The sequence below is a fragment of the Apodemus sylvaticus genome, chromosome 8 (assembly GCF_947179515.1).
Source record: "Apodemus sylvaticus chromosome 8, mApoSyl1.1, whole genome shotgun sequence".
Lineage (NCBI taxonomy): Eukaryota > Metazoa > Chordata > Mammalia > Rodentia > Muridae > Apodemus > Apodemus sylvaticus.
In genome coordinates, this window is record NC_067479.1 from 106,976,929 (window position 1) to 106,996,820 (window position 19,892).

A 19,892-nucleotide genomic window follows, 5' to 3' on the forward strand; every position below is an offset into this window, starting at 1 on the left:
TGGCACAGAGAGCCGGTTCTCAGCTTATCCGCTCACCCCGACGCCCGCCCAGGCTTCGCGCGCGCAGACAGGTCTGCCCATCCAAACACACACCTCTCTGTTCCACGGCTGCAGCTGAGTCCTGGGCGCTCTCCAGACTGGCTCCTGTCGATGCTACCATTCGCGGGCACCATAGGTGAGGGGACCTGGATGTGGCATTTCTGTCCCCCCTCCTCTGCTGCCTCGCCAAGCCCCTTTGTCCCTGGCAGTCTCTTTACTCAGGTCCAAGCTGGTTACATGTTCTCAGCCTCGTCTGGTACGCTGTGTAGTGTGTACAGTGTCCACATACACCCAGATGGCCACCCAGGTCCTTTGAAAATAGGGACCACTGCTAAGAGCCGTCTGCCAAGTCCAATACTCTGGCCATGAAATCGCTTTTTGAAGACCTTTTTTGGCTCCTTTAAAATCTTATAGATTATTTTTGCTTGTTGTAAAGAAACCTTTTCAGGAATGTGTTTATGAAGGTGTTCATGGACACTGACTGCCCTGTTTCTCCCATGGTGGGTTTCTGACGCATTATACTGGTGTGGGTACAGGAGTTTTTATGAGGTATGAAGACGCTGTAGGGTGGTCCGGAACATGGGGACTTATGGGACGGCTGTGGGTATCTTCTCCCTCAGCTCAGCTGGTCCCAGGCTCACACACTGGGGCTCCCGTCTCATACCACCATAGCCCGGGCGTCCAGGGTTCCCAAAGTCTTCTCTTCACCAGGACCTTGTCACATGTGCCCAGGGCTTAGAAACTTAGAAACTTTATTGGGGGAGACTGGGGCTCTCCCCCAATAAAGCTCAAAGCCTCCCAGCACACAGTTCTATGAGCCTCTCTAGGATCTGATCTAGGGCAGTGGTTCTCCACCTTCCTAATGCTGTGACCCTTTAATACCACCTCATGTTGTGGTGACCCCTAATCACAAAATTATTTCATTGAGACTTCATAGCTATAATCTGGCTACTGTTATGAATCAAAAGGTAAACATCTGATATACAGGGTATCTAATCTATAACCTCAGAAGGGGTCGTGACCCACAGGTTGAGAACCCCTGGTCTAGCCCCTGGGATCTGGACCCTCCAGAGATCCTGACCTGTGGTCCTATCACCATGTATGTCTTTTCACTATTCTTCCTCATTGCACCTACTTGTCTACTGGCAGCCGGCACCCACGGCCTTGGCCACCGGCGCCCTGTGGGGTGGATAAGAAGTACCTAGGGATGCACACCACCAGCAGCAGCCCTCCCTCACCAAATGGTCGGCTGGTGCTGGTTTATGAACACCCCATCTCTCAAGATCTGAAGGATGCCATCTCTGTGGGGAATGCTCTACGAAGTCCCGGAGTTCCTGGTGGGAGCTCACTCTAGTCTGCAGCAGCAGGGTTGATAACACCCCGATGGGCTGCCCCCTACCCTCTCGGGACCACAGAGCCAGGCAGATGTTTAGATACCTGTTTAGTACTGCAGACACTTTCCCTTCCTCTTTGCTCCAGCTCTGGCTTGCTTTAAAAGGGCACATCAACATGACGGTCTGTGTGCCCTGTCTTCTAGGCTCCCCTGCTCCTGTCCATCTTGGGAACCAAGTTCTTTCCTGCCTGACTGAAATCTCAGGAAACAAGGCCCCATCCCAGCTGCCAAACGAGCAGCTGTGCAGACCAGGACCCATGTTGACTGAGACGAGACCAGTACATTCCCAGGGAGAACCGCAGCGATGGGAGAGATTGGAAACGTTCAAAATCAGCAAAAATAGAATTTAATCCTGCTCAGCTAAGTGTAGGCAGCCAGTCCTGGAGACAACCATGGGCAGTCTTGGAAGGTCTTGTTCCGTCCACCACAGCCGGTTCCACAGGCCCCAGGGCGGCCCGTCCTCAGGCTGCTCACCATGGGCAGTGGGAGGCTGTGGCTTCCTTAGAGGGGAAGTGAGTCTCTGTGCAGGGGATGACCAGAGCATCCCGTATGGCTTCTCCTTTCTTCCTCCCCATCCGTCCGCTCCTGCCAGCACAGACCCAGCACTCCTGGGCTCTGCTCTCGGCTCGGTTGGGCATTTCTTTGGCTCCCTAGGCCAGAGGGGTCAAGGCCACCCCTACATCACTTTCCGGGGCACACAGCCCTCCAGCTCCAGTAACTCCGGCCAGCCTTCATACTTGTTCGTTTCTGGGTTGTTCTTTAAATACTGCGGAGAGAAGAGAGACGCGTCAGACAGAGGGGTCAAGGCCGCCCAGGACTCATGGAGAAAGCGTTTGCTTTCACTCAGAGGGCTGAGTGCTCACTTACCTCTGCCACAGCCTCATTGGACAGGTGGGGCCAGGAGCTCAGGGGAGGACCACAACGTGCTCAAGGTCTCAGCAATGGGACCACACCCCTCAGGGTCATCAGGGATTGGGAGAGCTTGGGGAGCTGTAGCTCTTCCCCAGAGCCCCCACTAACCTCATAAAGTAACAGCATGGAAAAGAAGGGGCCTAACGGTTACAGAGCATGTGCTGCCTGCGTGGCACTGCCCCAAGATGCTTTATGTACTTGATCTGCACAACAGTCCTGGGAAGTGCATACGGTTCCATTCTATGGGGGAAACTGAGGCATGGAGAGGTAGTGGCACTTTGAGCGGGAAACTCTACATGTGATTTCTCTAATGCGTTACCAGTATGGGAGCACAGGAAGCCTCTGGGGGCTGGCTTTACGGTCACCTGCTTTTGATGGGTACGGGCCCTTCCCTACGAGGAGGAGGGATCTGCTTGGCCAGTGCAGCCTCAGCTCCAGCACCGCGCTGCGTGCCGCAGTCCAGCCAGGCCCTGCATCCTTTCCTACCTTCTGCAACCTTAGGCCATCTTGAACCAGGCCTGATTTCTGAATTTGGGTGATGGTTAACTTTGATTGCCCGTTAGCTGGACTGAGAAGCGTCTAGGAACGTAAAATACTCCTCTGGATATATCTGTGTGAGTGTTCCAAGAGAGGATTGATGAAGGAGGAAGTTATCAATTCAAGCTACCCCATTCACAGGCTGGGAGCCTCCAGCCCAGCTGCTTCCCGGCCTCCACAGGGTGAGCTGCTCTGCCCTGTCACGCTGGGTTTAAGCCTCTGAGAGCAGGAACTGAAGCAAATCTGTCCTATAGATTTGTCCTCTCAAATCTTCACAGCAAAGACGTAAGAACATATCACAATTTCTAATGTGGATATGTCCTTATAGAGTTACAAATACATGATCCAGCACTGTCCAGTCGAGGACCCAGCCCCAGAGGCCCTCCTCCCAGAGTTCAGCCCCCCTCCTGCACTCTCTCCTCAGCCCTGCTGGCATTTCAGTCTCTACACATCTGGGCTGCTGTGCCCCGTTCTCATGATCACATAGGCATCCTCTCTGCTTCCCAGAGCTCTTCCCTGATGTTCTTTGTGCTTGGCCAGGGAGGCCTTCTGAGAGACAAGGATATCTTTGTGAAGATGGGCAAACCTCTGTGAGAAGTGTGCTCCTCTCAGAATTGTTCTGAGACCTGAGCTCTCCATGCCTGTGGTATCTCACACGTGTGCTAAGATGATAATCATACCTGCTCCACTGTGCATGCGGGATGAGTCCCAGCCAGCACTTGCTTGGCATATGCCTGAGCAGAGTGAGTGCTTATTATGGGTTGGATCCTGCCACTGTCTTGCATAATGCCCCTAAGGGTCCCCAGCACTTCCCTTTTGACTCCACAGAGTCTTTTGTGTAGAATCATTAACCTTTAGCTCCCATCTTGGGATCTGGGTGGTGCTGGGAAGGACAGGTTGGTTCCCCTAGGTTTCTCCAGGCTGTTGTGTACAGAACAGGGGAGAAGGTCTGACTTTCTCCAGAGCCTTCAAGCTCTGATCATTCTTCCTCCATCCTCTGAGTATTCTTCAAACTCCACAATGGAGTTTCCTGGACCCCCGTGCTCAAGGCCACCCTCAAGCCATGGCCACAGAGTTCAGTATTTCTTTCCACACGCTGGGGTGCTGTTGTTCCCTATGACATGGTCATAATCTCCATAGGGAGTTCAAGGGCCCTCAAAGCGTCACAGCTCGGAAACCGGTGAGACGAGAGGCCCGGGGACACGGGTTTGTCAAGGTTGCAGCAGGGACCGGAGGCCAGCCATTCAGCTCCTCAGCCTTCCCCACCCCAACATGGCTTTATCTCTACATTTCTTTCTTTCTTCCACTTCAATTTAGTGTCATCTTCCTTCTTTTCCTCCTTTTGTCCCCTCTTTTTTGGGAACTTGTACATTCACATGTGAACTAGCTTCCTGCTGGGATATGGCCAGTTGGGCCACCCCAAACTGAGGTGAATTTTGAGCAGTCAGGCAGTGTTGCGCGCTGGTTCTGCAGAGAGTGTCTGCGAGTGAGTTACTGTCTTTCCATCCCCTGCAGCTCCTTGCCCACCTATCCCCCCCTCAGCCAAGGAGGCAGCCAGGAACCCACCTGCTCATATGGGCTTCTACTCTTGAGGTCTTTAGCACCTACAAAGACCCAGCTGTCCCGGAAGCCCAGCTCCTTGGCGTAGGAACTCCCCAGGTTGGTGAAGAGAGCCCTGATTTTGTCGTTCATTCTGCAAGAGAGAACAGTTTGAGTGAGGCTGCAGACACTGGTGGGAGGTGAGACCAGGGTGAGGCTCCCAATGACTGGCCCCACTCCCCACTGCACCTGTAGCGCCTGACTTCTGAGGCTCTCAAAGTTCACTGGGGTTGGGCTAGGGGTCTGAGACTTTCCAAGAAAGCTTTCGGTGGCTGGGAGATGCGTTTGAACAGCACCGCTCTGCTTATAGGTAGGTACTTGATGTTTAACTAGGGCACGTGGGGCGTTGTAAGGAGCCAACCAAAAGGTGGCGCCCACCCTTCTTGCCTCGCAGAAACCATTGTAAACATTCTAACATAGTCATGAGTCCTGTAATGATGGGATCTGTTCTAAGAAATGTGTCATTAGGCGAGTTAGGTATGAACAGAAGAGTGTATTCACACACATCAAGTTGGCTGCAGCATTCAGTAAATGATCTGATTTTAATGGGGTCATACAGTGCAGTTAGTCATAACAAGCACAAGTGGATTTTTTCTTAAGTATGTGTGTACATATGTACATGTGTGTGCACAGACGTGTGTGTGTGTGTATGTGTATATATATGTATATATATGTATATATATGTACATATATATATGTATATATATATATATATATATGCATGTGTATGTATGTGTGGTGGCACAAGGCTGATGTTAAGAATATTTCTCATTCCAGAAGATCCTGCTATACCACTCCTGGGCATATACCCAGAGGATCCCCCACCATGTAATAAGGATACATGCTCTACTATGTTCATAGCAGCCCTATTTATAATTGCCAGAAGCTGGAAAGAACCCAGGTATCCCTCAACAGAAGAGTGGATACAAAAAATGTGGTATATCTACACAATGGAGTACTATTCAGCCATTAGAAACAATGAATTCATGAAATTCGTAGGCAAATGGATAAAGCTAGATAACATCATACTAAGTGAGGTAACCCAGTCTCAAAAGATGAATCATGGTATGCACTCACTGATAAGTGGATATTAGCCTAGAAAACTGGAATACCCAAGACATAATCCACAGATCAAATGAGGTACAAGAAGAAAGGAGGAGTGGCCCCTTGTTCTGGAAAGACTCAGTGAAGCAGTATTCGGCAAAACCAGAACAGGGAAGTGAGAAGGGGTGGGTGGGAGGACAGGGGAAGTGAAGGGGGCTTACGGGACTTTCGGGGAGTGGGGGGGGGCTAGAAAAGGGGAAATCATTTGAAATGTAAATAAAAATATATCGAATTAAAAAAAGTTAAAAAATAAAAAAAAGGGAAAAAAAAAGAAAACCTTAATTAAAAAAAAAAGAATATTTCTCAATCATTCTTCCAATTCATTCTTTTGAGTCAGGGTTTCTCAATCAAATACAGAGCTCACTGATATGGCTTGTTTGGCTAGCCTGTTTGCTCTGATAATTCATTGTCTCGGCCTTCAGAGGCTGGAAGTGCAGGCTGGCTACAATGTCTACCTATCACTGATGTAGGTTCTGGGAATTTGAACCCTACTCTCCATCTTTTTCAGCAAGCTCGTTATCTACTAAGCTATCTCACCAGCCTAAGGTGAGATACACACACACACACACACACACACACACACACACAGACACACACACACAGACACACACACACACACACACACACACACACACAGACACACACACACACGCCAGGGAGTGGAACTGTTTGAAAGGATTACAAGGATTAGAAAGTGTGTCACTGGGGATAAAGCCCGTGCTAGGATCAGTCTTGTTCTTTCTTTCTACCTGTGGATTAGGATGTAGCTCTCAGTCCTTCTCCAATACCATGCCTGCCTGTCTGTCGCCATGCTTTCTGCCCCGACGACAATGGATTAAGCTACTGAGATGGGTGAGCAGAACCCCAGGGAAGTGCTTTCCATTGTACGAGTATCTTTGGTTAGAGTGTCTCTTCCCAGCACTAGAACATTGACTAAGACAGTGAGCATTCTTTCAAGTCCTTAATGTTTTTCACACCACCATTTGCAATGTGTCTACTTGTGTGCATATATAATGATATATGTCATTGGGCTGTAATTTCTGTAACCAGCTAGTTGCTACTGGATGTAGAGACTCTGCCACCATTGTAAGGTAGGCAATCAAGTCATACCACCAGAACAACATTTCCCATAATTCCCTGACTCTTTTCTCAGGATATTTTGCTGGAATGTGGGGCTTTCAGGAAAGTGGGGAAGTGCACGCAGGTGTGGAAGTATTAGGTTTGTATCCTCATGTGGCCTAGCAGGTGGGGTGTCCCACTTACTTGGTCCCTGGGTCATCATAGGAGGCTACCAGCACCAGGGTGCTATCTGGAATTTCTGTAAGGAAGTTCAGCAGGAGTTGTGGTTCTGGGGGAGGAAGAAAAGAGGTGCTGGTCTTTAGGAGAAATGGCTGCTGGTCACCCTTATTCTTTTCTATGACTCTAATGACCCAGGGAGAACCTGGGCCAGGCTGAGGGGAGCCCGGAAGCTAGGTGGAGTCAGTACGATGGTGGGGGGCAGGGGTTCCAACTGCATTTGTCCTAGGGCAGGAAAAATGAAAGAACAAAATAAGGGGATTTCACTCCTGTGACTTGGAGTGGTGACTAGACACTGGCATTTTAAAGTCCCCTGGGGTGGGGCTGGGTATCTAGACCAGTTGCTAGGATACTTGCCTAGAATGCACAACGGCCTGATCAAACAGAGTTTGATCTCTGGTACCATATAGACCTAGTGTGATAGCACATGTTTGTAGATCCAGCACTTGGGAGGCAGAAGCAGGAGAGTCAGAATTTGTTGATCTCTACTGTCCAAGACCTCACGACATCTTCTAAATCACCTCAGAGAGCCTAGACTCTTGGTAATCCTTGGTTACTCTGGAAGTCTGAGGCCTGGAGTTCATCAGTCTCTGTCTCAAACAGAACAAAGCAGCCCTCTGGGGTCTTGTGACATATATACGAGGATGAGCAATAGCCCCGTGGATGGCATCTTTGTGAAGTTTTCATGTGATAATTTGGGGCATGAAATGCATGCCTCTAAATGGGATTATAAATTGCTAGCAGAACTGGCTACATAATTTGTGGACTTCAGTGCAAAATAAAAATGTAGGGTCACTGATCAAAAAAGATTAAAAATGTCAAGGCTATAGATGCTCTATAGAGCATCAAACTGGCAGCCAAACTGTTGATGGGACTCAGATGTCTGGATTCCAGCCCAAGGAGACCTGCTCTGTCTGTTGTGCTAAAGAAGGAAGAGGGCAGTGATGTCCCAAGAGCCAGCCACATGTACAGGGGTTAAAAAGAACAAAACAAACTTATGTGGAGAAGCAATATCTGCAGAGAGATGGAGAGGGAGGAGCCCCTTAGAGGTCCTGTGCAAACCTTAGGAGGTTTGTCTTGTGCTTGGGTCCACCAGAGATCACCACAGCCTCAGCTTTTACAGAGTGTTCTTATCAGGGCTTGAAGTGCCAGGGCCTTGTGCCCTCATCCTCAGAACAACAGTTGGTGCACACATTTGGAACCAATGCCAGCTGTGGCATTTCTTGGTCTGGAGTTCTACCTGGTCTCTAAGAGCCCCCTGCCCCTGAGGATAGCCCAGGATTGCCAGGATGTGACTAGGAGGCAGAGCTTCAAGCCCACCCCCTGGGCTGTCCCTGATTGGTGTGTGACACTTCTCCAAGTCCACAGATTGGCTTCGTTTTTTTCTCCTGTCCTGCTCCTTTGACCTACTATGGGCATTTCTTGAGATCAGCTTCTAAATAAACCATAATACTCACACTGCGATCTAAGGATCTGTGCCTAGGTCTAACTCAGACCTTGGGACAACTCTCAACCTTCCCACCCCCGTGCCCACAACTTCCCTGCCCCATTAAGGGTCTCAGCCCCCATGACATCAGTGCCAATGGCAGTGCCTACCTCCAGAGTACATGTCAAAGCTGTCCTTTTTCATCACATTGCCGTTAGTTCCTAGCGAAGAGAGAGTTATTACTGACCATAATATGAGTCACACTGCTTGTCATCTAGATGAATCTGGCTCATATTTAGTGTAAAACCTCAAACCAGATCGAGAACTGAACGAAACTCAGTCCTGTGAGAATCATGCAGGGCCACAATAGGGGCCTAAGAATTCCTGGACTGAGGCTTATTTGAGAGGCAGAACATACAGGTTGAACATCTAAAATATACCAGAATCTATCCACTTAAGATCTATGATCTATGTTCTGTCCTGACAGCTACCCACACATAAGTCAGCATTTCATCCTCAATTGCACAAATTCAACCAAGTCTGTTGGTTTGAAGTGGAATGAATCTGAAACAGTAAGTACACTAGATATGTTTTCTGCAAAAACTATTATAAGGGCGTGGTTATCACTATTCCCGCATAAATGGGAAATCTGCAAGCCAAATCTTCTAACTTCTGGAAACTATGGAATTTTCAGTGATTATGGTCCTTGGATTTTCATGGTCTAACTTTCGGAAACTATGAAATTTTCAGTGATTATGGTCCTTGGATTTTCAGGGTCTGAATGGCTTTTGTGGTTTGGGGCAAAACCCCTTTGGCATTCTGGAGGAAAGCCGCAGGTGTCAACCTCCACCGCTAGATGGCAGTGTTGCAGAGGGTATGGCAGTGCCATGGCTTCTTGAAGCCATAGCCAGTGGCAGGCAATTCTCCCTGTCAATGGGGACAGGCTTACCATGGTGAAGCCCGCCCAGAATCTCAGAGCCAGAGGGAGCGGTACCCAGGGACTTTGGAAGGGGTTGTGTGTCTCTGTGAGCACTGCTTATTTGTGGGATTTTCTAACCTGGGTAGAGGTCAGTGAGTAGCACTGTCTGAATCGTTTCTCAAAGGAAGCTCTGCACAGCAAAAGGTTAGGAGCCAGCCTTGTTTAGCTCTGCTTTGCCGCTCTGGCCAATTAAATTACTATCTATGAGGAGCCCGATGCCCCGCCTAGACACATGCCCGACACACTGTAGTGTAAGGAGGCTGCCTCCTGGGGACGGCCTCATCTGAGTTCCAGTCTCTACACAGAGTATGCTCAACATGTTAGCTGTGATTGTCACTGATCATTACTACTATTATTAATTAATTAATTAATCAATCACTTTGGCATTGTGAGAGGTCAGACAGGAAGTCTCATTCTGGGACCTTCCTTCCTTCTTCCTTTCCCTGCTGCCTGGAGGGAGACCTTTTTCCTGACCTTTTTCCCTGCTGGTTTTTAGCTGTAGCTAGCCATCACCCATGCTGGACCCTCCTGTCCTGCCTGTCACATCTCAGTCCCCTTACTGCAATGCCTATAGGGATCACGAGGCCAGGCCTGTCCTTGCCGCTGTTCTAAAGCGTTCTGCCAGGGCCTGGTTCACACTAGCTGGGTGTTCACACTTGTGAGGTTAAGAATGATGTGTACTCGGCATGCGACCTCACCCTGCCACCTTCTGCCTATCATGGGTGACTTCATGTGTGTTGGTCTAGGCTGGACTGGCTTTGAGGGTGGAGCCATGGGTCACAGCGGTGGATTCTCGGGCAGGAGCCTAGGGCTATCAGGCCTGTCCAGTCTCGCCCAGTCCCGGGTGCTACAGGATGTCACCTGACTCAGCAGGAGACACTCCCACTTCCTGGGTCACTCACCATTCACCAGAGCGACGTTCAGGCCTCTGCCCACGTTGTTTCGCACGGGGCTCATGATACTGCAGACGGAAGAAGGAAAGTGAGCGAGGCCGGTGGTCCCGGGAGCAGAAGGAAAGGTCCACTGCTTTCGTGTTGGGGACCTTCAGAGGGCCCACCTCTGGGGCCCTAGGCACAAGCACTAGGAAACACACGTAGTGGCTCCGGCTTCCGAAAGCCTGTGGTGGGCTGCGTTCTCTGGGCTGTAGCCCGTTAGCCCATGTGGTGCACTTGGGTCAGTCTGCACACAGAAAGAGGGACAGCGCCTGCCTGCCGGGGACTTTTGAGGTGTCAGGGTAGGACGCTCTCCCATTCTAGGATGGGAAGTAGAAGAAAATAGAATTTTGCCATCCTAGACTGGTTGGTTCCCTGGTGGAGCTCAGCTGGGTTCCCAGCAGCCCAGAATCCACATGCTGGGCTCTGCCAGGGCCCGGGGCCGCGGTCCGCTCCCACTCTCGGGCTGAGGTTTCTGGGCCAGCAGACTGCGCCCTCCGAGCTGCTGGATCCTGCTCAGCCGGAAGCTGGACACCTGTGGCGCGTGAGCTACACAGGCCAGTACAGTTCCTGTTCTGTCCAAGCAAGTTGTATTCAGGTTCAGCGTCCCGATGGAAACACTGTTTTCCCGTTTTCTGTGGCAGATAAACGAGGCTTTCCAGGCTGGGAACGGGTGTCTTGCGTGGCATCCCTTTCGCCTGAAGCTTAGCAACGAGTCGAGCAAACCTTCCTTTGGCTTGGTAGGTGGCCCTGCCTGAGCCTCACTTTGCTTTCTTTTACAATGGGGACCATAACAGGCCCCCATCTGTGCTGGGAAGGGATGGGCAACTTACCAAGGTGTGGCTGAACTGGGAGCTAGCTCATTGGCCCATTGCTATGTGGGACACATACACCTGGTGTCAGAGGTAGCCTGGGAAAGGCAGGGGCTTCCTCACAGGCCTGCCCCGAAGCTTGGGTCTTCAAATGGATGGATGAATGATTGAATGAATGAATGAAGTGCAAGCAAAGAAACACAGCTGTCCGGGGTACTCACATTTCGTCTTCAAAGCACATGGAGGGCCCCACGACGTTGGCAGCCCCGCTGCTGATTTTGAACGCGAAGAAGTTGTTTGGGCAGGTCTTGCTGAGCCCACATTTGGACTTCGGGGTCTCTGGGGAGGGAACACACCACTCTCATAGGGGCAGCATCTGGGGAGGGCTTTTGTTCATTTCTGGCAGGGCCTCCAGCAACGCATCAAAATGTATAGGACTCTGGCCGACGGTCTAGACACCCCAGAGTTGATTTGGGGGCTTCGTAATTGAGGCTGCTTCTATAGAGCGTGCCGAGCAGAGCAGAGCCTGGTATAACGCCTTGCTGGATCGCCCTGGGAGACCCCGTGCCTGAGCATTTGTGGGTACTTGGTCCCTCTTTACAGGGTGGAACATTGAGCCCCTTGCTTTGGCTTGGCTTTGGGCTGGGCGGAATGAACTGAACAGCGAGCAGAGGGTCTCCTTGACTTTCACGGGTGGAGAAGATTCTAGCCCTCCCCCTCTCCCTCCCCCTCCCCCCCAGGGACCACAGCTGGAGTTCCCAGAGCCTGTTTGATCAACTGCAGCTAAGTCTGACAAGCTTGATGTCAACAGGCCGGCTTAAGCAGGCTTTTCTGGAATTGATTTTCTGACCATCCAACCTTTACCGCCAGGCTGCTGGATGAAGGGAAAGGGCGCCCGTGGGGACATCTTAGCCACAGGGAGCTGGGATCTGCTTGCTGGATTGCTGCTGAAAGGGCTCTCTCCATAGCTCTTCCAAACTCTTGGGCCCCACCCCTGCAGGAACCCTGGCGCTACTGCTCTGGGTCTGAAGCTGGTGTACTGTCATGAGTACAGTGCGCATGTGCACACGCGAGCACATGTGTTGTATTAGGAGGTACAACAGGAACTGTGAACTGCTCTTCCACCAATCTGATACGTGGTTTTGCTAGAAGCTTCTCCAATTATCTTTGCTAATTAATCAGAATGGACTAACAGGCTTTCTCTTAAATGTCAGTTTGGACCTACCATGAAAGGCTTAATGATAAAACCCCTGAAGCTGGCATGGGCTTAGAGAGTGGGGATGTGGGGATTGATTAGTGATGTCTACCACGGGTTCAGAAAGCGGGAAGGGTAGGATGGAGTCTACACGGCTGAGTCTTCTATCTCTCAGCAGATGATACCTGCAAGATGTCTTAACTCGTTGGATCTGGTTTGGGTCTCAGTCAGTGGACTGAGGAGGCTTCAGGGGGCTGAGGTCAAGTGTGTAAAAGGTTTACGTTCAATCCTGTAGTCTGCTCTCTGCAATCCTGCGTGCATCGCACTCCCTTGTCTTCTTGGTCATTTAAGTCCTAACTCTGAGGGCTCTGCTCTCTGGAGTCACCACGTGGGGTTAGGAGTTGAAGGACCTGGCTGGGAGGGCTTAAGTAAAAAGCTCTGGGCTGGCAGGGTGGGGGTGATTGATACCCTACTTGTGACTGCAACTGTTTGGCCCTAGGCAGATCTCACTTCTCCAAGCGGTTTTCCCCACATATAGGAAGGAGGCACTCCTACATGGGGTGTGCCAGCTTCACATGAGAGGTCTATGAGGGCAGGATGAAGCAGCATCTGGCGCCTCCGCCTGAGTTAACACCAGGAGTTAACACCTGGCTCTCTCCCTCCATCTTCTTCATCTCTCTGGAGCCCTGGTCCTTGCTGGAGCCTTTTTCAATTTTGACTCCTGACAGGGTGAGGGTCTAGAGAGAGGGGGCGAGGTGCTGTGTGGTCTAGACTACCCAGAAGGAAGCATGGAAGGGAAAGAGTTAAGAGTCCCCAGTAGTCTGAAGGGCTGAGAGGGGCTGCCCAGACCCTGCTTCTGGAGTTAGCACTGTCAGACTGCCACTGCCACAGAGGAGTGGGCTTGGAAGACCCTGGACACCTGTATTTCTCTGGGGCCTGCAGCACCGGGAACAGAGACCTTGGGGCAGATGAAGGGCTGGGGTAGATAGATACTCACGGATCTCCTTGGGAGGCATGCCTGTTTGAGAGAAAGAATCTATTTAGTGAAGAGATACTTCAGTCCTCCTGCAGGATCAGGGAGGGGGCTGGGCAGTGGGGACAGGAGACCTTGATGTGCTTCCACTGAATATTAGCCCCCTGGTACGTATGGGAGCTGTTTCCTTACTTGTTACCGCCACCCACTCATAAGTAAGTGCACATACACTCATATACATACATGCACATACACACATCCTCAACACACACATAGATAAGCATACATATGCATAGACACCCATTATTTGTGTTTAAAGTCAAGGTGTGCTGTGCTGTCAGAAGCCTGGAGGTTGAGCCCTAACCCCTTGGATGCACATTACTTAACAACACAGAAAGGCATCATGACAGTGCTCACTGGGCTGTTGAGAGGATCCAGTGAGCTCTCGAGGGCCTCAGTGAAGAAAAGAATTGTGGCGCTGGTCCCTGGGCCTTCTCTCTCTGGAATGCCCATCTGTGCTAGGCCTGAAGGGTCCTGGTCACTGCCTGGCTGATTGTCTCACTCTGTCCTAGTTGTTTCTGGGTTTCTAGGTCAAGTGATCGCCATATTGCTCTGAGTCCTAGAGAACAGGTTCCTTCAGTGCATGTAAAAATGTCAGGGAAGAAGCATGCCTTTTCTGGGCCCTAGGCACAGCAAATGACCAAGGCTGAGCTAACCACAATACCACAGTCCTCTGGACACAGAGCCCTCTCTGAGTTAATGTATTCCCTTGGCCCATTTGTATGTGTGTGTGTGTGTGTGTGTGTGTGTGTGTGTGTGTGTGTGTGTGTGTGTGTGTGTGAGAGAGAGAGAGAGAGAGAGAGAGAGAGAGAGAGAGAGAGAGAGAGAATGGTGGTGGTGGTGGTGGTGGTGAGAGGTGCCCTTCCAGTTGTAATGTGGGTGTCTGGATAGCTGGTAGCCATCATGTGTCCTTAGAACAGGCTGACCATGGGTGGAGTTTAGACTGGGGATTTTGCTCAGTTGGTAGAGTGAGTAAAAAAGTCTTAGTATGTCAGAGTTTTAGTTTGCACAAAGACCTGGGTTCAACTTCTAGCATCCTATAAGCCAGGCACAGTGGCACCCAACTGCGATCCCAGCACTCAGGGGGCAAGGTAGGATGATCAGATGTTCAGTGTCATTCTCTGGTACATTCTCAGTTTGAGGCCAGGGGGTTACACAGGACTGATTTCAAAAAAGAACAAAACAAAACAGAAGAACAACACAAAGCAGCCACAGCATCCATAGCTGCTTTGGACACCCCTGGAACCAGCCACACCTGACTTCTCAGTTACAGGACTCCAGAGATGCTGTCACACTGAAACTAGTTCAGCTGATCTTGTCTCTTCTGTCTGGGTTGTTGGGTAAACTAGGAGTTCCCAACCTCCTCATTCCTGCGCCCTGGGCCTAGAAAAGCCCATGTGCTTCTCAGAGTAAGGTTGTCCTCACTCTCTTGGAATACTTAGTAGTTTTCTTCTCCAGCAGAGTTGCAAGTTATTAAGTGCATAAAATAAGCCGGATTGAGTCACCAAGAAAGCCAATTATTACCATCTTTCTGTAAAATAATGATGAGCATAAATTTGTGTTGTACTAATATATAGGCTTTAACATCAGCACAATGAAGTCATAAAACAGGGTGTGTGCCCCCACGGCAGAGAGAGGCCTGTGAAGTGAGGGGAGGTCAGCTGGTGAGTCTGGGCTGTGGGTGGGTTTTTCTGTCTGTCTTTCCCTCTGGGTAAACACCTGCACATCTGGAGACTCTGGGTTAGGGGAATGCACTGCTATCTTTTCACACATTGTAGCTAAGTCTATTTGTTTCTCTCCACCACACATGGGGGCCACCTGTTCCTTATTTTGGGGTCCCTGTGGCCTCCCTCACACAGAGCTAGAGCCCCGATGCTTGTGGGTGGGAGCTATTGGTCCGTCAGCACCCAGGTAACTGAGCTTGGAGAGATAGTTACTGAATAAGCTCTCTACAGCAGCTGCCCATGCCATTGTCCTGTACAAGACGCCTTGATGCTCCTGTACCGCTCTGGCTCACATCTCCCTGAGGCCAGCAGGCCGTGGACTCCATCTCTGGATCAGGAACATGGCAGCCACAAAGTGTGGGCTCTGTGTCTCAGCTGACATGAGACAGATGACGTGAAAGCTCTCAATCCCTCCACTGTGGAGTTGTGTTAAGGATGGGGGTCCTGGGTTCTTTCTGTCGTCGTTAAGTTGGGAGCCATCTTGGTCCCTGCAGAGGATGCTGAACTCTGTCGGTCGTGGTGGTTCTCAGTCCCCCGGGGAGACATATCTCAGGACACACCCCCTCCCCTTTTCTCTTGAATGGATTTAAATGTACACATGTATGCTACCATCCCAGTTCTGACAGCTCTAAGGGAGAACTCGAGTTAGTTTTAAAAGCTGCCTCAGCTTTCTGTCTTCTCAAAACACGCATGATGAAACCATGCAACAAACCATGCCTGATTTTATTATATAACCACATCAAGGACCATGTCCTGAGGGTGTTTTCAGCTTGAACGAGGCCATGTCGGCAAAGCGGTAGGAGCTTGTCCGTCGGCCTGTTTATCCATTCGTTTACCCACCCACTCATCCATTCACTTCACTACCTACCCACCATCCCAGCTGCTTCTAGCCATCATCAGTTCATTTGTCTGTTTACTTACTCATCCATCCACCTGTCATTCTATTCATCTATCCACCCATTTACTGATGTGCCCACCCTCCTGTCTGTACTTCCACCAACTATCCACCCACTCATCTATTCATTCACTTATGGAACTGTTCACCCACACATCCACCCACCCCATCATTCTATCTAACCATTCATCTATTCATCCACTCTAATATATCCACCCATTCATCTATCCATTCATTCATTTGTTCATTCATCTTTCCATTTATCTACTCACTCTCAAATACATCCAACTATCCATCCATCCATGCATCCATCCATGCATCCATCCATCCATGCATCCATCCATGCATCCATCCAAGTATGCATGCATCCATGCATCCATCCATGCATCCATGCATCCATCCATGCATCCATCCATGTATGCATGCATCCATGCATCCATCCATGCATCCATGCATCCATCCATGCATCCATCCATCCATGTATCCATGCATCCATGCATCCATCCATGCATGCATCCATCCATGTATCCATGCATCCATGCATCCATCCATGCATGCATCCATCCATGCATCCATGCATCCATCCATCCAATACTTTTTGGCACTGCCTTATACCAAAAAATCCTTGCCTTCAGGAAAGTTGCATTCTAGGAGGTGGAGTCAGGCAAAAAGTAGGAGAACAGATAAGGTGATGCTGGGATTTGGAAACAAACAGGATGGCATGGGGGTGGGGGAGGTGTTGGCAAGGATTTGAGGTGGTTAATGTTTGAGTGTAGAGCAGAAGATGAAGTGGAGCAGACCCTGTTCAGAGGAGGCCTGGGCAGAGGGAACAACAGGCAGGAGAAGCCACTGACAATTCAGATAGCATTACTTCTTCACTTACAACTTAGATAACATTATTTCTCCTCCGCTTCCTCCTTTCCTTCCCCGTCCTGCCTTAGATAAGGGTCTTAGAACACTTCTCTGTTCTCCATAGCTTCCTGGCAGTCCAGGAATCTCATGCCATATCCCGCAATGCCAGTGCCCAGCTCATCACATCTGGCTGCCACCTCAGGAGAGGGGTCCTCTGCACTCTAATCCCTGCTCTGTGGATTGTGGCCAGGAGCTCCACTCACCCAGCCAGCGTGGCAGACGGATGGTTTTCCTGCTGAAGCTGGTGTAGCTGCGGACAAAGACCCACATGGTGACCACGGTGAAGATGAAGACCACAGCACGAATCAGACCTGCAAGGAGGGACATTCTGTTAGGTCATGTGCCGTATTCCAACAGGAGGCTGTGCTGCAGGGCCATGGAGAAAGTTCATATGTGAGTTCTTACCAAATTCCAACACGATGGTGGTGGGAGTGGGGGTGGGGAGGTGGGGGACTCTCAGTCATGTGTACAGATCATGTCCACAACATGAGACTGTGTTGAGAACACCCAAGAGTCCATGCTGGGATTAGTGAGATCAGTGATCAGACATTGTGAATATTTCTCAAACTGCCATTGTGAATAGGTTGAAAGTGTCCCTCCTTGGGCTCCAGTTAGCTCCCCAGAGAGAATCCTCAGGCGTATTCACCCTCCTTCTGCTAAAGTCAGTCAGTCCTAGAAAGTAGATGTGATAACGTCTACTGCTGTGGCCTCCGGCCTCCACAGTTTCAGCTGCAACCTCTCCTCATTTAGCCTCTCTTAACATCATCCTACTTTTATTCAAATAGCATCATCATACTGCTTGACTGTTAACTGACTCTACTTCCTGGAACAGGATGTTTTTGAAGGCCCCGGCTTTAATTTGTATACAGAGCATGTTTTAAAATGTATTTGCTGAATGAATGAAAGAAAAACAGACTTATGTATATATGTATGTATGGACTGGAAAGATGGACAGATACCGAGTATAAGAGTGGATGAGTGGATAGATGGGTAGACGGGTGGATGGATGGGTGGTGGATGGGTAGATGGATGGATGGATGGGTGGTGGATGGGTAGATGGATGGATGGGTAGACGGATGGATGGATGGATGGATGGATGGGTGGATGGATGGATAGACAGATGGATGGATGGATGGGTAGATGGATGGATGGATGGGTAGAAGATGGATGGATGGGTGGATGGGTAGATGGATGGATAGATGGATGGGTAGATGGATGGATAGATGGATGGATGGATGGGTAGATGGATGGATGGGTAGATGGATGGATGGATGGGTAGATGGATGGATGGATGGATGGATGGGTAGATGGATGGCCTACATCTTTTTTTTTTTGGATTTGGTTTTTTCGAGACAGGGTTTCTCTGTATAGCCCTGGCTGTCCTGGAACTCACTCTGTAGACCAGGCTGGCCTTGAACTCAGAAATCCACCTGCCTCTGCCTCCCAGAGTGCTGGGATTACAGGCGTGTGCTAATGGCCTACATTTTTGGTATTATAGTTGTAGGACCTAGGGTTGTCTTCCATATTTTTAATTATCTCAAAACAACCACAACCACCTACCCAGTGGACTTATCCAGCATTTTCAGAACAGGATACAGCTTTCCAACCTCCCCTTCCTTACAGACGGAAGTGACTCTGGCTCCAGCACTGGGGGGCAATCCCATACACGGGAGGGGTACCAAGAGTTTTGCCTTGCAAGGACTAGAAAGCATAACCATAGGGGATATTCCTTGTCTTCTGGTGCCAAGCGGAATTCCCCTTGGGCACCAGTCCACCCTTGGCAGTACCCATTCCGTGGCAAGCACTATATTGACAGCTTTAAAATAGATGATCTACTAAATCTTTGTGCTTGGTAATGGATTACTTCACCGATGAGGAAACCGAAGCTTGAAGAGGTAGCTGCACTCTCATGACTCCTTGGAAGGAGTAAGGCTGGAATTCAGGAAAGTAGCTGACTCCCAATCAGGTGCCATGCCATCTCATAGTTGCTTGGGAGTATAAATGGGAGGTGTATTCTACCCACTCTGCATTTCAGTGCCTGTACAAAGGGGTTCACTCCGAGGGTGTGAGGATCTCTGTGTCACCGTGCTCCCTTTTATGTGAAGACTGTGCAAAGCTATCCTTGAGGTCGGTATGTGGCTTCTGAATTCTGGCCAAAACCAGGTGTTTCTAACCTGAGATTCTAGGTGGATGGGGCCACTGGAGACAGCAGATGTTCAGGTCCCCCAGCCTGTGGGTGTATCTAAAGTATGACCTACAGGACACACGCAGCCTAGGATAGCTACGGATGTGACCCAATACATAAAATTACAAAAATAATAAACTTAAAAAACATTCAAAGTTATTATTTTTTTTAACGAATGGCGAGATGACTTAGTGGCCAAAGAGTTGGCTTCACAGGCATGAAGACCTAAGATCAGGTCCCCAGCACACACATCAGAATCAGTCCAGGGATCTCCTCCATCTGAAACCCCAGCACTACCAGAAGACATCGGTAGAGACAAGCATGTCCCATGGGTTTCATATCTGAGAGACCTTGTCTCAAAAAACTGAGATTGAGAAGAAAACATCTGGCATTACCTCTAACATCTATGCACATCTGTGCACACACATGGGTGCGCGCACACATACACACAGCTTTATTTATGTATTTATTTATAGTAACTTTTTAGTGGTTATAAAGTGTGGACTTTGTAGATGACAAAGTTATGTCAGAGTATCCAAAGGTTGGACACACCAGTAGGGACAGGGTGTAGTCCTCCAGTCTCCCTGGTTCCCCTGCATGATGTCCTCCTAGAGTTCTTGCTCCAGGCCTAGTGAGTGCAGAGATTAGCCAGTGCATTTTGAAAGAGTTGATTTACCTTCATTCCCTTTGTTATCACTTCAGCATTCCTTTTAGGCTCCGCCCAACAGTTACCTAGCAAAAGATACTAAACCACCTCTGAGGCTGGGATAGGTAGGCACTGATGAGCCCACCGTAAATTTTAGAGTGCCCCAACAACCCCCAGAAGCTGCAGACCCCTGGTACCTGTCACTCTCATCCTGTTGAAGTGAAAAATGGCTTGGGATCAGCGTTAACCTGTGGAGAGAAGAAAAACCAATTA

At 49.7% G+C, this 19,892-nt stretch overlaps 1 protein-coding gene across 2 annotated transcripts in view; it reads right to left on the bottom strand.

Moving 5' to 3' along the window:
• Nucleotides 1-1,761: 1,761 nt before the first annotated feature.
• Nucleotides 1,762-19,892, bottom strand: part of Fam3d (FAM3 metabolism regulating signaling molecule D) — a 30,168-nt gene continuing 12,037 nt past the window's right edge. The window contains exons 2-10 of one of the 2 annotated variants that reach the window (XM_052190689.1): nt 19,817-19,867; nt 16,992-17,099; nt 13,222-13,242; nt 11,251-11,368; nt 10,188-10,246; nt 8,477-8,527; nt 6,848-6,932; nt 4,448-4,574; nt 1,762-2,198 (exon numbers count right to left, since the gene is read on the bottom strand). In XM_052190689.1, the coding sequence (XP_052046649.1) occupies nt 2,109-2,198; nt 4,448-4,574; nt 6,848-6,932; nt 8,477-8,527; nt 10,188-10,246; nt 11,251-11,368; nt 13,222-13,242; nt 16,992-17,099; nt 19,817-19,829 (672 nt within the window). In that variant the 5' untranslated portion in view covers nt 19,830-19,867 and the 3' untranslated portion in view covers nt 1,762-2,108. The remainder of the gene's footprint in view (nt 2,199-4,447; nt 4,575-6,847; nt 6,933-8,476; nt 8,528-10,187; nt 10,247-11,250; nt 11,369-13,221; nt 13,243-16,991; nt 17,100-19,816; nt 19,868-19,892) is intronic. The other variant, XM_052190690.1, reaches the window with a different exon arrangement.